Source organism: Camelus dromedarius, chromosome 25, assembly GCF_036321535.1.
Source record: "Camelus dromedarius isolate mCamDro1 chromosome 25, mCamDro1.pat, whole genome shotgun sequence".
In the NCBI taxonomy this organism is placed as follows: Eukaryota; Metazoa; Chordata; class Mammalia; order Artiodactyla; family Camelidae; genus Camelus; species Camelus dromedarius.
In genome coordinates, this window is record NC_087460.1 from 7,752,796 (window position 1) to 7,772,221 (window position 19,426).

General features: G+C 39.9%; 2 protein-coding genes across 2 annotated transcripts in view; one reads left to right on the plus strand and one right to left on the minus strand.

The window, feature by feature from the left end:
• DUSP16 (dual specificity phosphatase 16) overlaps positions 1–19,426 on the minus strand; it is a 142,883-nt gene that overhangs the window by 103,147 nt on the left and 20,310 nt on the right. The window lies entirely within an intron of this gene.
• On the plus strand, positions 1,340–16,878 carry CREBL2 (cAMP responsive element binding protein like 2). Its single transcript, XM_010986236.3, has 4 exons — positions 1,340–1,660; positions 11,049–11,246; positions 11,534–11,678; positions 13,769–16,878. Exons 1-4 carry the CDS (start codon positions 1,646–1,648, stop codon positions 13,771–13,773), a joined length of 363 nt encoding a protein of 120 aa, XP_010984538.1. The 5' UTR covers positions 1,340–1,645; the 3' UTR covers positions 13,774–16,878.

Below are 19,426 nucleotides of genomic sequence, written 5' to 3' on the forward strand. Positions count from 1 at the left end.
TGGGACATACTTATACTAATAAGATATTTGTTTATCTGAAATGCAAATGTGAGTGTCTTGTATATTTATTGCTAAATTTGAGAACTCTACTTTGAAGTTGAATTTTGGAAGGGTTTAGCAAAGCACTGTAGGAGTTTTTGAAAACAAGTGAGCCAAAGGGCTTGCCCAAATAACATTAATGAACAAAATCTTTGTGTTCCCAATGGCTAACACAGGCCAAAACAACAAGCTCATTGACTTTATTAAATCAGGACTCCAAGACGTTCTTCTCTATTTTTTTATGGCTGAGATGTAACTCACATACCATGATATTCACTCATTGAAGTATACAATTCAGTGGTTTTTAGCATATTCAGAGTTGTGCAGCCGTCACTAAATCAATCTTAGAACAGTTTCATCGTCTCAAAATAAACCCAGCACCCATTAACAATCAAATCTCTCCCCCTGCTTGGCCCCCATCCCTCCCTGCTGTTCCCCAACATCAGATCCTGACAACTACTCACCAACTTTTTCTTTAAATATACCTCTTCTGGACATGTCATTATAAATGAAATCCACCATATGTGCCCTTTTGTGTCTGGCTTCTTCACTCAGCATGTTTTCAAGTCTCATCTACACTGCAGCATGTATCAGTACCTCATTCCTCTTACGGACTAATAATATCCCTTTGTATATAAATACCACAATTGTCCTACCCATTCATCCACCCTTGAACATTTAGGTTGTTTCCACTTTCTGACTAACCAATATCAATGCTTCTAGGACGAAACATTACAAGTCTTCGTGGGGACATTTGGTGTCCTTTCTAGGGGAATTGTTGGAGATGTATGTATGTATGTATGTATGTATGTATGTATGTATGTATGTATGTATGTATGTATAAATAAAACTCTATGTCTGACATTGGTATTAACTGCGAAATGGTTTCAGGGAGGAACTGCACTATTTTACATTCTTTGGTTTGGGTTTTTGTTGTTTTTTTTTTTAAATAAAGAATCTTCACAGTTTCTTTGGTGTCCCTAAGTCGGGCCTGCCCCAGGGCCCCTCCTTCGGGGCTGCCTCTGCGGGGCTCCAACCGTCCCCTTCCCAAGTCCAGGCCGCTGGAACCCAGGTTCCAAAACAGTCAGAGGCGCGCAGGGTGGGAAACGTAGCTTCGGCCCCTCCTCCGCAGGGCTCGCCGGCAGGAAAACAGACGCCTGGCTGAGGCTCTGTGGACATTGTAGTTTCCTTTCCAGTCCGCCGCGCGGAGTTCGCGGTAAGGAAAACTACAACCCCCAGAATCCCGCGGTGCTACGGCAGCCGAAGCGGCCAATCCGCGCGCCGCGCTCCCGCCCACCCTCCGGGCTGGGCCGCTCTCCAGGGCGTCTGTAAACACAGCGAGAGACTGTCATGGAGGGGGAGGAGGAGGCGGCGGCGGCGGCGAAGGGAGGCGTTCTGGGCCGCCTCCAGGGTCCACTCTGCCATTCTTGAACTGGTCCCTCGTCCCCGTGACTGTGGCATCAAGGAAGCGAACTGTTAGGCGAGAGGAGGCAGTCAGAACCATATCCCCTTCTTCCCCTGGGGCGGGGCCGGGCCGGGCCAGGCCGGCTGAGCCGGGGGAGGGCCGGGGGAGGGAGCGCCCGGCCGGGCCGGCCTGTCTGCCGAGATGGATGACAGTAAGGTAAGTCCTGTGGTTTGCACGCGCCGCTGCCGCCGCCGCCGCCTGCTTGTCGCTAAGTGCTCGTCCCGCCGCTGAGCCTCCGCTGCGTAGTCCGTGCCAACACCCAAGAAACACCTGCCTTAGACATCCCTACGCCTCCAGCTGTGACCCAGGGAACAGAGTGCTACGCTTTAACAGCAAGGGCCCTCTCCTCTGGAAAATGTTCACTCCCAGAGCAAGCCTGTTTGTCAGCTTTTCTAGGTAGTGCAAACCCTGGTCCTTGACTTGCCTCCCCAGATAAGTGACAAAACTAATGTACTTTTTCTTTTTGACTTCCCTTGTCCCCTTCCAGCCTTTCTCCACTTTGGAGTCCTTAATTAGGGCACCCTGAACCAGCCCTGTCCCCCTTGTGGTCCCCCTTTCTTCTCTCAGGCTCCCTTACTCAATGCCCCATTCATATAATCGGTTCACTCCCCCTCTGAGCTATTTTCCTGTGGTTGGTTGGAACACTCTGCTAAGCTCCTGTTGCTATTCGTCCAGAGTCTGGAATCTAACCTCCTCTAGAAAGCCTTCTCCAAGGAAAGGAGTGAATTCCTTCTTGTTAATCTATCTTAATATCCCATCACCATCCCCCTTTTCCTATCCAAATCACTTATCTCTATGATAACAGACAGTATTTGTTACTGGTTAATTCATATAGTTTAGGTATAACCTGTTCTTTTTGTCTTTATGTTTATCCACATTAGTGTTGTCTAGTTATATTTCAGATAGTGACAGTCAGTTTTTTGATCACCAGCTTATTGACATTTTAGAATGTTTAGGAAATTGGACTTTTTCTAAAAAATGGAATTAGACTTCTAGAATTTGTCAGTGTTTGAGGCAGACATCACTCCTTCCCTATGCTTTCCAGAGCTCTTACTGTCCGCAATCTCTGGCATGCTGCTTGTGATTGCCTTTTCTTTACTTTGGGTCGCCTTTTCCCCTCCAACTAACCAGTAACATTTGCTGCTAACAAGTTTTTGTTTCACCCGTCCTCAGAGAGATTGAAAAAAAAAGCAACAGCAGGGAAAATGCAACGCAGTGCTCTGGAATTGGGACTCATGTAGAGGAACAGTTTACTTGTGAAGTAGCAAGCCCCTCCTAATAGGAAGTGGTTATTTCCAAGACAGAAAGGGGACAGTCTGAAAGTTTTCCAGAAAAATAAGCAGATAATTTTCTGTAACAGCCTTTGTGAGCTTGATCTTTCAGTGTTAATTCTAAAATAAAATCTGAATACCATTATCTTTCCCAGATATGTCTGGGAAAGGATCCAATGTAACATATTGTTCTTTAATTTCCTTACTTTGAGACTTTGGAATATTCCACATAATTTTCAATTATTTCCTTTTCAAACCTTTGAAACAGTTAATAACTTTTTCAAAGTCTTCAGAAAAATACAACAGAATTTTGCATTATTTTACTTACCTATAAAATCACATAGGACTTAATTTCTAAAACACGCAAAGTGTAGTAGCGGATATAAAGTGTTGTTTTGCCTAAAGAGTCAAGTTAAACTTGAGGGGTAGACTATTCATAACTCATGTCTTCTTAGGTTCACAGGTTAGCAAAATGAATTTAGTTCTCATTCTTTATTAATTCATTGTTTTTATGACAATGTTTAGAAACTAGCAGTTACTTAAATCTTTCATGATGATCGAAAAGAAAATCCATTTCAGATGTCTCTGGATGGATAGTGCCTCTGTGAATACACTGCTTTCGCTTTGAATACATGTCGCAGGTGTGGATGACTAACCCTGGAATGCCATGTACAGCAAGACTGGACTGCTCTCTCAGCACTCGGGCAGCATGAAACAGCCCTTACAAAAGGCTCCAGTCCTCCCTTTCTCTGTGCTCTAGTCGTTACAGTCCTGCAAAATTGTATTGTCCTCTTAGTACATACATACACACGCGCAAACAAAACATGCTTTTCCCTCACATTATGTGTGGGTGGTGGAGTCTCAGGTTCCACTTTTCCCTGTATAAGGGAAAGTGAGGGTTGGGGCTTGGACAGTGTGGCGGTTGTGCTGGTGAGAGCATAAAAGATGACAAACTGGCCGACAGCAAGGCCAGGGCAACAGGAAGAGGACAGAGTGGGCAGGAGCAGCAGTTACAGAGAGGTAGTATTTGAATGAGTAGGTCAGGAAACGTGAGGATGTTGTGAGGACCTCCCTTTATAAAGCTTCTATATTCTGAGCTGTTTTCCTCGGTGGTGATGAATGAGTTTGCCAAGAGCTCTCCACATTTTGCCACCTCGTTTCTTGGTGTAGGAGCAGGACAGATTTGAATGGGGGTGCAGCTCCCAAGTGTCTAGCAATGTACCTGGCACATTGTAGAGTACTAGGTAATAGTGATTGCACTGACCTGGAACAGAGTGGTGTCGAGGAGATTACCCTAGATGTCCTGGCTTTATTAATCAGTGTGCTCCACTGAGCAACCAGCTAGAGTATACGGACTGTTTCAAGTGGGAAAAATAAAGCAAGACATAGATTGGGCATCTAAAAGTAGGGCCTTGGGAAAGTGCTTAGCAGATCTCAAATACTGATTGAGTAGATCTCTACTAGGCTACTTAGGAAGGAAGAAATCTTGGCTAAGTTATTTAACCATTTTGAGCTTCCATTTTATCTGTTAAATGGTCAGTACCTTCTTCGAAGGCTTTGTTGAGGATTAGAGAGAATGCATATAGAGCATTGAGTCCAGAGTCTAACACGTATGACGCTCTCAGAAAATGTTATTAATGTCTTACCTGGCAGTGACTTCCTCGCTCTCTAGCACAGTGCAGTAGGCACCTGAGATGCCCATTTTAATAATTCTAAGTATACGCTACAACATCACATTTGAAGCCTTATTTCTCCCATACTACCCTCTGCTCCTAACTATGCCCTGAAATAGGGCAGGGACAGTGGGATTGGATGTGAAATGAACTTTAACTGTGCCCTTAGCTGACAGATTGTGAGAAAGGTAGTCTCCTGAGCCCACCTGCATGTCCACTACCAGGAGAAAGTGCTTGTTTTTATGAAAGTCTCCTCTCCCTGACCTGCTGCATTCAATTACAAAGAAAATAGAAATGTCTTATTTTCAGAGGCTTTGATCGTAGACAGAAGACTCTTATGTCTTATTTTATATTTGACTTTCATGTTTATTGACTGGATGGATGAGTAACTTGAAATATCCTGGACTAGGTGTGTTCCTGCCGCAGACTAAGCTGGTAAAAGACCACCACACTGTATTGCCCAGGCTGATGGTTTAGGGCATCAAGTCCCAGTTGAGAGACTGGTCAGAGTGGGTCAGCCACTGGCCACAGTGGTATACATGTAGCTGGAAAGCAACTGTAGACAGAAGGTAATGAATGGGTGTGTCTACGTTCAGATAAAACTTTATTTCCCAAAACAGGCTGGCTCTGGTTTGCCAGCTGGGCTGTGGTTTGCTGATCCCTGAGCTAGAGCATAAGGCACAAGCCGAGGTGTGGGCAGAGATAGGGATGGAAAGAAAATCAGGGGCCAGATCTGCCCAGAAAGTTAAGCATAGAAGTTTGGGTCAGTATTTTTCAAAGTGTGGAATAAAGAAGACACCTGCTGAGTCAAAATTTTTGGGAATGGGGCCTGAGAATTTGAATTTTGTTGGAAAACCAAAGATGTTGGGGAGCTATTAGAGGATTTTAAAGCAAAGATGACTCAGGTTTGTGTTTTCAAAGAAAAAAAATGCTAAATGGGATATATGGAGACTGGATTAGGGTAAAGATGTAGAAGTAGGCCAAGACTAGAGGCAGATAGTCCAGTTAGGAAAGAACATGCATTTTGGCACATAACCAGAGGTCAGATCTCATTTCTACTACTTTCAAGCTATTATGATTTTGATTAGATTATTTTTTTAAAAAATAGGGTATATTTGATTTACAATATTGTGTTTCAGGTGTACAGCAAAGTGATTCAGTTATATGTTTTTTTCAGATAATTTTCCATTATAGGTTATTATAAAATATTGAATATGGTTCCTGTGCTGTGCAGTAAATCCTTGTTGCTTATCTATTTTGTGTATAGTAGTTTGTATCTGCTAATCTCATACTCCTGGAAATTTATCCCTCCCCTCCTCCCTTTCCCCTTTGGTAACTATAAGTTTGTTTTCTATGTCTGTGAGTCTGTTTCTGTTTTGTATATAGGTACATTTGTATTATTTTTTAGACTCCACATGTGATATCATAGAATATTTGTCTTTCTCTGTTTGACTTACTTCACTAAGTGTAATATTCTCTAGGTCCTTCCATGTTGCTGCAAATGGCAATATTTCATTCTTTTTTATGGCTGAGTAATATTCCATTATAAATAAATAAATAAATAAATAAATAAATAAATAAATGTTTTCACATCTTCCTAAGCCAGTTGTTATGTTGATGGGTACTTGGGTTGTTTCCATGTCTTGGGTATTGTAAATAATGCTGTTGTGATGAACATTGGGATGCATGTATCTTTTTGAATTAGTTTTCACTTTTTCCAGATAAATATCTAGGAGTGGGATTTCTGGACCATATGTTAGCTCTATTTTTGTTTTTTTAAGAAACCTCCATACTGTTTTCCATAGTGGCTGCACCAATTTTACATTCCTACCAACAGTGTAGGAAGAATCCCTTTTCTCCACACCCTCTCCAGTACTTATTATATGTAAACTTTTAACGACAGCCATTTTGAGTGGTGTAAGGTGATACCTCGTTGTGGTTTTGATTTGCATTTCCCTAATGATTAGTGATGTGGAGCATCTTTTCATGTGCCTGTTGGCCATCTGTGTGTCTTCTTCGGAGAAATGTCTATTTAGGTCTTCTGCCCATTTTTCGATTGGGTTTTTTTGATATTGAGTTGTAAGAGCTGTTTCTGTGCTTTGGATATTAACCCCTTGTTGGTTGCATCATTTACAAATATTTTCTCCTATTCCTTAGGTTGTTTTTCATTTTGTTGATGGTTTCCTTTGCTGTGCGAAAGGTTTTTAAGTTTGAGTAGGTCCCATTTATTTATTTTTGCTTTAATTTTTTTTGCCTTGGGAGACTGATCTAAGAAAATATTGCTATGATTTATGTTAGATAGATTGTTAAAACTCTTCAGGACTGTATTTCATTACCTGTAAATCGGATGTGTTAATAAAACTTTATTGAGTTAGTGTGAGAATTAAATGTAATATATATGGAAGCCCATATTAAAAGAACTTAGTACATAATTGGTTCAAAATAAGTGCTAGTCCTCTGTGACTCCTCATCAGCATGATTAGGTTGCTCAGAAGAAAGGCCTGAGCTAAAGACCGTGTTAGAGATCACTGCAGCACAGATTGTGGTTGATGCAGCATGTGTATAATCCTTGAAGGATGAAGAATGTGGATAGAAGAGAGAGCTGAAGAGACAAAACCCTAAACTCTAAAATGATCTGAAGAAGCCAAGGAATGGGACTCAGCAAAATGAACTGAATAGGAAAACCAGGGGGAAAGGGTTGTTATGCCATCTAAGGGAGGAGATATTTTTTTAAGTGTGGATTTAGTCTACAATATGAGATGCTACAAAAAAAAAAAAAAAGGTCAAGTGAAATAAGTAGAGAAAAAGTATCCATTGGACTTGGAAAACAGGGGATTATTTATGAACTTAGAGAGAAGTTTCAGTGCAGTGATCCGCAGAGGCAGCAATGTAGTGATTGAGGAAGAGGTGGGTAGGAAAGCAGCAAAGACAGTTAAGCGTGCAGGCGCAGCTCCAAGACGCTCTGCGCTCAGTCCCAGGCCACTGCAGTAAAGCAGATACCACAGTGAAGCAAGTCACACGAGTTTTTTGGTTTCCCAGTGAATGTAAAAGTTAAGTCTGCACTATACTGTAGTCTGTTAAGTGTGCAAAAGTATTATGTCTAAAAAGACAATGTACATACCTTAATTTAAAAATACTTTATTGCTAAAAAAGGCTAACCATCATCTGACAATGCAGGGTTGCCATAAACCTTCAATTTATAAAAAAAAAAAATGCAGTAAAGTGAAGCGCAGTAAAATGAAGTATGCCTGTAGACCACTTGTACTGAGTTTGTACCAATTTGGGGCATCGCTAGAATATATGTAGTGTGATATTTAGTTTCACACAGTAATAGCTGGGGTGGGGGGTGGGTTAGAGGCTGGGAGAGGAGAGGCAGGAGTTAACTCTCAGTCATAGATGCCGACTTGATCTTCTTTCTCCTCTGTTGGCTAGAAAAACTGGCAGAAAGGTTAGCAGCAGGAAGATGTGATTAGACTTTCTCTCTTTCTGAAGATCTGGTAAATAAGAGAAAAAGCCTAACCAACAGCTGTGAAGAAGGTTATGGAGCCTTAACACCAAATGAAAGTGTAGCTGCTTATTTTTTTCTTTAAAGTGGTAAAGAGCAGTGGCTGCGCACACTCATATCTGTCTTATTTTTCTTTAATCAGTGGGAGATAATGTTTCACTCTGTGTTTTCAAAAGAAAAGTGAAACAAGCTCTCCTGCTATTTTCCTTTTTAGCTGAGGCCGGTGCTTCCACTTCATGCAAATGCAGTAACTCTCTTAGACTTAACAACTGGAAACTTTTATTAGTTGCCTTAATTAGAGCTTTAGGATATAAATAAGTGCAAAAAGGGTGGTAAAATAATGAATTCTTGATTAGTTTTTCAGATTTTATATCCCTTGTAAGGGAGGTTTGGTTTTCCTTTTTTTTTTTAACAACTTTTATAAGCTGGTGGTGGTGGTGGTGGTAGTGATATCAACTTAAATCAACTGCAAAACATTACTCATTTTTCTTTGCTTTTATTTATTCAATTATCAGTTTTTTAATAACTGCCTCTTAAATGCCTAGCTCTGGGCTGGATACAGAAGGGATTGGAGAAGAAATTGAAAATACAGCTTCTTTGTCTGTGAAGCTCACATTACTTAGAGGAGACAGAACTTAAATCTGAGGCCACTGAAAAAACAAACAGTATAACATATAAATTCAGTGTGATATCGACTATATGTTCCAGAAATTTGGAGAAGAAAAATGACGTGTGGACAGAGGGTGACTGTCAGCCAGAGCCTCACAGAAAAAGAGCCAGAGCTGATCCTAACCAAAGAAAGCTTAATGTTTGCCAGTTTGGATGGGGCAGGGTGGGAGCAGGGTGGGGGTGGGGAGAAAACATTTAGAGAATTGGTGAGTATATGTAGGAATGCAGGGGATAGAGTGAGGTCCCTAAGGAAACTGACATGACTTGGGAAGAATGCAAGAAGACTGGCTTGCTGAGTGTGGAGAGTGCATGTAGCAGGCTGAATGGTGGCCCCTAGAAAGATATGTCCATGTGCTAATCCCTGGAACCTGTGAACATCACCTTATATGGTAAAAGAGTGAATATCGTGTAGCCAAAAGTGTGATTAAGTTAGGGCTTTGAGAGGAAGAATTTATCCTGGATTCTCTTGAGTGAGCCCTGGATCCAATGACAAGTGTCCTCCTAAGGGTGAGGCAGAGGGAGACTGACAGACAGCTGTGGAGGCAGTGTGACCACGGAGGCAGAGACTGGACTGATGCAGCCCAAATGAAGGAATGTTCACAGCCACCAGCAGCTGGAAGACATGAGTTTAGGCTGTAAATATACTACTTTTTACAAACTGCATCAATAGCAAATACCCACTTGAATATAGGGTGATTTCAAAATATTTTATTAAAATTGTGCAGTTGATGTGATATAAGCATCTTTAAAATTTAGCGCACAGTAACGTTTGCTCTACTAGTCATCCTGCAATTGTTAACCATATATTTGACTCTGAGGAAAAGTTTCCTGAGGTGTATATTATTATACTGGAATAAAAACATGATGATGCAAAATAGGAAAGCTTTAAAAGACCAGTTTTTGAAAAGTTGAAACTAGTTTGGGAGTAATACCGAAGCAGCTAACTTTTAAGGTGGTAGTGGAAAGGAAAGATCTCTTCCGGAGCCTCAGAGTATTCAGTCTCATTTCAGAGCTACCCTATAAAATGCTGGGGGCGATGGTTAGCCATCCTGTTATGACACAGGATCTGGTAGGTGTAGCTGATTCACATTTGAAGTTTGGTTTTACCGACCTAACCATGATGCTGAGTAATGATATGATCTTTATAGGGTACTGGGCATTGCTGGTGTACAGTATTGATAGTGATTTTACATCCTTTCTTTTAGAATTGCTTTTAAAGCCTCAGAGATACTCCTTTCAGTATACTGAAGTTATGACATTCTTATTCTCTGAGGGTAATTTTCAGAAAGAACTAGACGTCATTCAGAACCTCATCAGATGAACAGAGTGGACAATCAGATCGTTTGGGAATTTAAAGAATAAGATATCACTCTAAAATAATGCGGCATATTGTGTTGTGGCTTGTGAGAAACTAACTCCAAAGGCAGCTTCCAAGAAAGCTTGTTCATTGGAATAAATAGTACCCCTTTCAAGTGACTGCTTTAAAGGAAATTCATCTTATGTATAAGTTCAGGTTCATGCATTGAAAAATTCATCATCTTTACCTCATAGTTACATCTTATATAAGAACTTGGGGAGGTTCCAAAGGTAAACAGTAAAGAAGACTGAATTACTTCGCCAATCACCAAAAAATTGTGCCTTTGCAGATAAATGAATATCAAGAGAATGTCTTGTGACACCAGTGGGAGCAGGTAGAAATCTCCTGAGACAGTCTAGGGTTATAATTATAGACTTCTAAAGGCAGGAGAGAATTATCGGAGATTTCAGGGACTTCCTGTGTATTCCTTTAGGCTCAACAGATTTGAAGAGGGAATTTATAGCCAAATTGCTTAGGATTCACATTTATTTATTTATATATACACACAATTTTATATATAAATTTTACATGTTTCTAATTGTAATTATTTAAAAATCATAAAAAAAATCAAATGAGAAAAACTATAATCACACCCATCAGAAAAATCCTCACTGACCTTTTGTTAATATCCTTCTATGTGTTGTTTGATAATATTGAGATCATACTGAACTTACAATTTTGAATATTGATTTTTTTACTTACTTTCTTAGGTCAATAAAAATTCTTTGTGAAGAAAATATTTAATGGCACTCTTTTAATTTTTTATTATCCAGGTGCATATGGTTCATAAAGTTTACTGTTAAGCTATGTAAAGTTTATTATTAAGAAAGTTTATTATTGAAGAAATGAAAACTTAACATTATTTCTTCTCACACATTCATGGTATCAAAAGTATCAGAAGAAAAATTATGAAGGAAAGAATCATAAGGCATTTGATGGGATTATGCTTTCTTAGTTCCATAGGCTCTAATTTATTATTTGTAAATGTTTTCTTTGCTAATATGCAGCCGCAGTCACTTTCCTAGACCCAGAACTAAGAGAAAAAAATTACTTCTCTTTCCTGCTAAAGGTGGTTGGAGGCAAAGTGAAGAAACCGGGCAAACGTGGCCGGAAGCCAGCCAAAATCGACTTGAAAGCAAAGCTTGAGAGGAGCCGGCAGAGTGCAAGAGAGTGCCGGGCCAGAAAAAAACTGAGATATCAGTATTTGGAAGAGTTGGTGTCCAGTCGGGAAAGAGCCATTTGTGCCCTCAGAGAGGAACTGGAAATGGTAAGAAAGTCTGCCAAGAAAAGCAGGAAACAATCAAAAAGAGCTGAGTTCTAGTGAGTGGCACTCTAGGGGAGGGAATCCTTTTAGCCAGAGGGGCCTTTTTAACCTGAGCAGTACTCCAGGCCTCATCCCTGCCCTGGGTTATGAACAGAAGTACAGTAGAAGGTGGGGTTCCCAGCAGCCAGTTTGACCTCTCATTGTGGGAGTGCTTACGTCTAGGATTTCTACCAGTGGTGGCTGAATTCTGACTGGTAAGATTTTACTTGAATATATTTTACGTATTTCAGTACAAGCAGTGGTGCATGGCAATGGACCAAGGAAAAATCCCTTCTGAAATAAAGGCCCTACTCACTGGAGAAGAGCAGAACAAATCGCAGCAGAACTCAGGCAGGCACGTGAAAGCTGGGAAGACAGACGCTGACAGCAATTCCTGTGAGTGCAGTCGTGGGAGAGCAGTTAGAGGAGTGGCTTTGAAAGTAGGGTTTCTTTTGACCACTGTCCTTGGTATGTCTTCAAATAACATGAAATGTTAATGTCATATGTAATACAGTGATAAGCAAGTGAAATGGTTAGATTCTAAATACCGAAATGTGTTAAGTGGGGTCTGCAAAGAGTAACTGAAAATTTTTTTAAGTAGACTTAGTTGATAAATGAGAATGTACCATTCTTGTTACTGTTACTAATACTTTTTACATGTATTTGTATTTACAAAGTACTTTTACTTTTATTTATCTTACTTATTTCCTCCAATAAGGAATTATGCTTTTTTGTGTTAAAGAATTATACTTTTATAGACGAAGAAATAGCAGAGGTGCTGGGTAAGGTACCCAAGGTCACTCAGCTGTGATGGCAGAACCTGTCCTCACCTAGTTCAGGCTCTGTCTAGTACATCTATCTCGTAGCCCATCACTGTAAAGGTTTTTTTTTTTTTAACTAAGGAGAAATTCACATAATACAAAGTAAATCTTTTAAAGTAACAATTCAGAGGCATTTAGCACATTCACAGTGTTATACAACTACCACCTCTGTCTAGTTAGACAACATTTCATCACCCCAAAAGAAAACTCCAAACTCATTAAGCAGTGACTCTCTATTACCCATTCCCTCTAGCCGCTGGTAACTATGAATCTGCTTTCTGTCTCTATGGATTTGCTTCTTCTGGATATTTTGCATAAATGGAATCATACAGTGTTGACTTTTTTTGTGTGTGGCTTCTTTGATGCAGCATAATGTTTTCAAGGTTCGTCTACTTCGTAGCATGTATCTGTACTTCATTCTGTCTTATGGCTTCATCATATTTCATTGTATATGTATACCACAGTTTGTTTATCCATTCATGCATTGATGGATACTTGTTTCTACCTTTTGCCTGTTGTGAACAGTGATGCTATAAACATGCATGTACCTGTTTTCAATGATTTTGGGTATCTACCTAGATGTGGAATTGCTGGGTCATATGGAAATTCTATATTTAACTTTTAGAGGAACCACAAACTGTTTTCCACAGTGGCTGAAATATTTTACATTACCACCATAGGATACGAAGTTTCCCATTTCTCTACATCTTACCAACACTGTATTCTCCATTTTTGAAAACTATAGCTTTCCTCATGAAGTGGCATCTGATTGTGGTTTTGATTTGCATTTCCCTAATGACTAATGATGTTGAGCATCCTTTCATGTGCTTCTTGGCCATTTTTATATCTTCTTTGAAGAAATATCTCTTTATGTCCCTTGCCCATGTTTTAATTGAGTTATTTTTCATTTTGTTAGAGTTGTAAGAGTTCGTTACATGTTCTGGATTCTAGATCTTTATCAGATGTATGATTTACAGGTATTTCTCCCATTCTGTAGGTTGTCTTTTCACTTTCTTGATAGTGTCTTCTGATGCACAAAAGACTTTTAATTTTGAGGAAGTCCATTTGATCTGTCTTTAATTTTGCTGTTCATGCTTTGCATGTCATATCTAACAATCTGTCTAACCAAATCCAAGGTGAAGATTTGCCCCTATGCTTTCATCTAAGAGTTTTATGGTTTTAGCCCTTATATTTAGATTATTAATCCACTGAGTTACTTTTTCTATATGGTGTGAGGTAGGGGTCCAACTTAATCTTTTACATGTGAATATACAGTTGTTCTAGCACCATTTGTTGAAGAGACTGTAAAGATTTTAGAATGAAGATGTCATGTATCAATTTCATTATCATTATGATTGCTTTGGGAACACCTGAAATAGTTACAAGGAAATGTTATAAACTTTTAAAAAGTTTTTACAAAATTGAAGGATTGGGTTTTTGATAACTTTTATTAGGTGAGATAACATTTGTCTTGATCTAAGCTGAATTAATAAAAAAAAAAAAGCCAAATCAGTTCAGTTTTCTTTCAGTCTGTATTTTAAAATAGCCTTCATGTTGATTCTAAATTTAAAAAAAAAATCATGCATTTTAAAACAGATTAACCAAACTTCATCTTCATTGACTTTAAAAACATTCTTACGTTGGTAACTTTGATTTATTTTTCAGGGTGAAGATCATATAAAATGATGAGTCAGTGATTGAAACCAATATTCTGATTCCTATGGAGGGTGAATGGGCAGGATTGTACTTCTTGGCTCCATTTACTACCTGCTGCTCAGTAGTCATCTCTGTAAATCTGCAGTTTCTACCAAAGTGTGTGATCATAGATCTCAAAGGATTTCGCTTTAATTTTCAACACATAGAAAATTTACAAACATTCAGACCTGTTCTGGTTGGTATTGCCACCCATGGCATTTAACATGTTGCAATGCTTGAAAGCACAGGAGTAGAGAGAATGGGTGAAGACTGTATTTTTGCACCTCAACTCCACATTGCTTAATTGGTTAATTTATATTCTTTCCATGTAATTCACGTAATTGTATGTGTACGTGTGTTTAGATGTCACTTCCTTTCATGGTTTTGATTGCCCTACAGAGAGAAACCAAATGGGCTTACTGACTGTAAGTTCTCAGCCTTTATGGACCTAATCTTATTTCCTTACATTTACTTGAGTCATGTTTATTTTCTGCACGAACCATAATTTCTCCTGTGAGCCATTCCAGCATAAGCTGTGAATATGTATTAACAAATAGAAACATTTCTATTTTTATAATCCATAGTGATATGCCTGTTTCAAAAGATATACACATTAACAAAATCCATCAAGAAAGCCCTTAAGACAGCTTCTGTTTAAAAGTTATGTTGCTGTTTTCTCAAACTGTATTGATAAAGTTTGCTAGGGCCTAATCCATACTTAGAGAATAATTAGTCAAGTTTTATTTTTAAACAAGAGGTAACCTGCTAGGCATTTCAGCAGCATATATCATTTTAACAACCCAGAGTATATATGTGTGTATGTGTTTCTGTTATGTATTCTTATATGTATATGGGAAGGGCAGGAGTGAATGTTCACACACATTTTGTTGTGTAGTCAACTAACGTGGAGAATTTTTCTAAAGAAAATGGGGTAAAATTAGCTGCTGATTTGGAGTTTCTGCCTCAAGATCTAGAGCAAAATGAGGGACAAATTGTTGGTAGATCTAAGGCAGTAGCCATAACCAGAATACTTAGTTTCTTCCCTGACTAGAGTTTCCTTATGAATGTGTTCTGAGCCAGAAAGAAACACACCGTGGGTGTGCGTCCGGTTCAGCCCTGGCTGTGCCTCCACTCTGGAGTGAAGCAATGGGAGCCAGAGTCGTACACAGCACAGCTGCCAGTGGGCCTGGAGGAGGTCCCCAGGGCGGAGGCGTTCTTTCCGGTTCCCATCACGGCTACCTTTACTTTCTTCCTGGCCACCACATGGAGTGATGGCTGAGGAATCACGCTCATAATATGCTACACTCAGATCTGGGAATCTTTCAGTTTCCCCATTGAAACACTTTATCACTCTTCTCTTTCCCATGTTAAATCAGGAGTTGTGTTCTTTGTTGCTGCTAACTTAATATTTGTTCATTGCTCTAATGAAGCAAACATTTAGCTTCCAAACAAAATGTGTTTTGTTATGAAATAGCAGTTGAAGAGGAGGCATTGTAGTCTAGATTGTGAGGTGGAACATGAGATGGACCACGTAGTTTCAGATGACAAGGTACTTCCCCCCTTCTCCTAGTTCAAATTCATGCATTTGAATTAAGTGCCTCCCCTTAGCCTGAGGTCCTAAACATCCTTGTGCTTTGGTTGCACTCAGATCGCTAGTCTAGTCCTGTGTGACAGCTGGTATACCACTAGCCCAGTCTGCTGGGTCTCTGTGTTTTGGAGGACTGGGGGGTTTATGAGTATTTAATGTCTTCTTAGGATCACAAATATAGATAGATTAAAGACTGTTAATATTCAGGCCTTCAGAATTTAAGTGTTTTAAATATAGCGTTCAGATTATAATGGGTATGTTTTTGCCATCTGGTCTATTCAAATGTATATTTTTATTTTGCAAAACAACCCAAGACTTACTGTATGTTGCTTTGTTCAGTACCTTTTGATTCCCCAGAAGAGTTGTTTTCAAAGCAAACATTCCAAATGAATGTGGCTCTTCAATGGAATGTCCCCAATTGTGCTTGAGGTGTTTCTTCTCTGGTTGTGACCTTAAATTACAGGCTCATTTGAGCTACTCCCCTCTCCCTAGTATCTTTGCAAGAGCAATGACTTTGTCCTCAGGTAGAGGATATGTAATTAGAGGTGAAAGTAAATTACAATCTGAGTTTATTCCTAAACCTATCTATTTGGTATTCTGGAGATCAAACCAAGAGCAAGTTCCTTGGTTTTAAAAAGGAATGTTCTGATTGTTTGGGGTATTGTGCTGGCTGCACGCTTTGGGCACTTCAAGCATGCTAATAAATGTCACTGGTTAAAACAGCTAGAGCATTTCTTTCCCCCATTCCAGTTAGAGAGCAGCATATTGAAATCCTCGCATCTCTCACCTATGTAACAACAGCGTTCAGGCTGAGAGAGAAGAGAAGCGGGTGGGAGAGGCAGGGAGCTGACTCCCTCTGGATCTGTTCTGCTGTTCTCCTTGCTCTCTGAGTAGACTGAGTAATGTTTCCTTTTTCTTTTTCCCAAAGGAAGGTAAGGGGGGGGGGGGAAATACATTTATGTATTTAAACCAGTCATATTCTGTCATTAATTTAGCATGGACCTGCCGTATATTAGAGCTGAGTATAATATGGAATAAGTTTGACCAGGTCAAGTTTTAGGATATAGTTGAAGTTCTTAAATATTTTTTTTCTATTTTATCTAAAATCTAATGTATCTAAATCAGAATCTGTCTTGCTGCAGCAAATTTATATCACTGTCTACCAGCTAACTGACAGTATTTATCAGCATCACCATTTAGCATTTTATTATATCATCTTTGAACTGTAATAGGCTTGATTTGGCTCATTATAAAAAGTATAGGTTTAAACCGGATTTAACTTTAGTTAAAATAAAAGCTAATAAAATTGAAAAACATAACTGCTGTATTTCACAAGAAATCAGTTGTGTATTATCAATTACATTTTTAGTTTTAAAAGAGAGGAAAATTACTACAAAACCACATGGTATTTGGGGGCATTGACGGAGTTTTTCTTTCTCTGAAGAGCATTGTACAATTATATTTTTATGGAAAATAAAATGGCTTCACCAGAGACATCTCAAGTTGTCTGTTTTCGCAATACTGAAATATGTCTGTATAAAACATCGTGAAAAGAGTGTGAGATTTAGGCAGAAGAACTGGTTTGGATCCATTTTTGTGAATCACCTTGAATTATTTAATCTCTCAGCCTGTTTCCTTATCTGTAGAGAAGAGGGAGGATAACTCACAGAGTAACTGGTAGGCTAAACAGGAGTTATAAGAAACTGCTTCTTACATAGTAAAGAACTACGTTAAATTTAAAATATTCACGTGTCTGGGTTTGACTGTTGTTAAGATTTAAATCACTAAGGAGAAATAGATTTATTTTATGGGCTGGAATCTAAATATGTAGCATTGTAAGTATCATGTTTTCAAAGTTTTTTTCGCTGTATCATTATGTCCCTGGGATGGTGTAGTTGGGAGCTCTTTTTAAGCAATAATAGCCTTCTATTAATTAGACTAATTTTAAGAACAATTAATGCTCCACCCGGCTATAATCCTATCATTTGCATAAAGCAGGTTTTCAGGCTGCTAGGTAACTTGGTTCTTTTTCCCTTATTCGTCCATTTTACTTAATTAGAGAGTATCATGAATCAGAGCCAGGACTGCCCTGTCAGGTTGTGCCGAATGTGCATCACACAAAGGCACCCACTGAGGAGGTGAATGGACCTAAAATCGACCAGCCGTGTGGCGGGGGAAGGGCACCTGCCATTGCTCCCCAGGCTGTACATGTGGCGCAGGTCTGCCCAGACAGGAGCTTTTCTTAATTCCTCCACCCAGAGGGTGCCTTTTCTAAAACGTGCAAAACAACAGGTGCTGCAGCGGTGTGCTGCTGGCCCCCGAGGAAAGCCAGTGGTATGTCTCTCTTCCCAACTCCACATGAGTGACATCACATCAGTAGCTTTTAATCAGTAATGATGGGAGTACAGACACCACAAAAATCAGTAAAGGCTACAAATTGGGGATTTCCTGCCAGAGTTGGTTTCCAGCACATCAGTAAGATCGGCCTGGTGTAGGCTAGGATGGCCCTGACCAGAGCAGACACATTTGAGGCCTCCAAAATACATGATTGGAAGACACATGGAGCTGGAAGTCATTTTGTAAGTCTGTAGGCAGCTGGGAGGGGTCCATATCTAATTCAGGTTACTTCACAAGAGAGATGATCATTGTGACTCAGAAACTTATGGGTGGCAGAGAAATACCCAGCTCAACTCTAGAAATGACTAGCAGGTAAATCAGCTGAATTCTTTTAGCAAGTCCTGGGGTCAGCGTGGATACAGCTAATTTACGTACTGTGTTGTGACACCGTTTCCAAACACTCCTGAGCCAGGGGCTGGGCTGGAGTTGGACAGTAAGTTCTGGCTTACAGGCAGGCCATTCTGACTCTGCAGTAAGATGAATATTTGAGCAGGAAAAACTTTCTGAGATCCAACAGAACCCAATTCAATCCTGTCATGCCTCAGTGCCCCTTTTCCTGAGAAAGGAGGAAAAAAAGCCTGACCAGCACTTTCCAGCCCCAACCCCAACCTGGAATCAAGTCAGTAGTCTAGAAATGATGACCCCTGTGCCTTCGCAGGGAGACTTGGCTGACCCAGAACCAACAGGCCAAAGGGCCATCCCAAGCCCACACTGAGTTTTGGATTTTACCGCTTTGATAGAACAAAGACGATGCTTGCCAATACCACAAGACAAGGCAGTACAGGATTTATGACAGAAAGTAAATAATAATGCCCCTCAAAACTCAGGCTCTTAATGTACCGAATTCCAACAACAACCATGTAAGCTTGGAAGCAGGCCCTACCTGTGTTGAACCTTCAGATAAGACCCTACCCCTGGCTGACACTTTGACGGCAGCCTTGTGAATCAGAGGACACAGTTAAACTGTGTGCAGGTTCCTGACCCCTAGAGTTATGAGATTAAACAATGTGTGTTATTTTAAGCCGCCAGATTTTAGGGCAATATGCAATAATAGATAACATACAATTGTTTCACTTTTTCCTTAAAAATACATATCATATTCAATTTATAAAAATAAACTAGTTTAAAATATCTTCCCAAATAACAACAACAACAAAAAGCCCAACAATGACCCACACTTTTTTTCAGATTCCATATTCACCAAACAACTCACAGATTATATTTCCAAGTTCCCAATTATTCCAAAACTAGTAAGAATGTACCCTATATAGGTCATCGAAGCATTCTGGCCATTGGAAAGGAATATACCCCCGTGTAAATCAATACACTGGCCCTCTGGTTAATGTATTTCAGTCTCCTATGGGGATGACTAGGGAGCGAAGAACCAGCCTGTCTATGGGATCAGTTCTGGGGCAGACGAGACCGGGTTGGGATAATCCCACTAAGCGCATTAGCAGTTCCCTTGAGGCTGGGTGATGATGCCTTCTACCCAGCCTGTGGGCATTAGCAGTTTCCTTGAGGCTGGGTGATGAATGCCTTCTATCCAGCCTGTGGGCAGTCTTGGCTGCCATGGGGCAAGGCCTCACTATCACCTTCCACAAGGTGTGACAGCTCAGAAACAGGTGCTTTTACAGATCTCTACT

Bases quoted from the DNA above. Each gene is read 5' to 3' on its own strand.
- CREBL2 (XM_010986236.3), top strand. The intron at 11,247-11,533 runs GTAAGAAAGTCT...TACGTATTTCAG, and splicing joins TCAGAGAGGAACTGGAAATG to TACAAGCAGTGGTGCATGGC.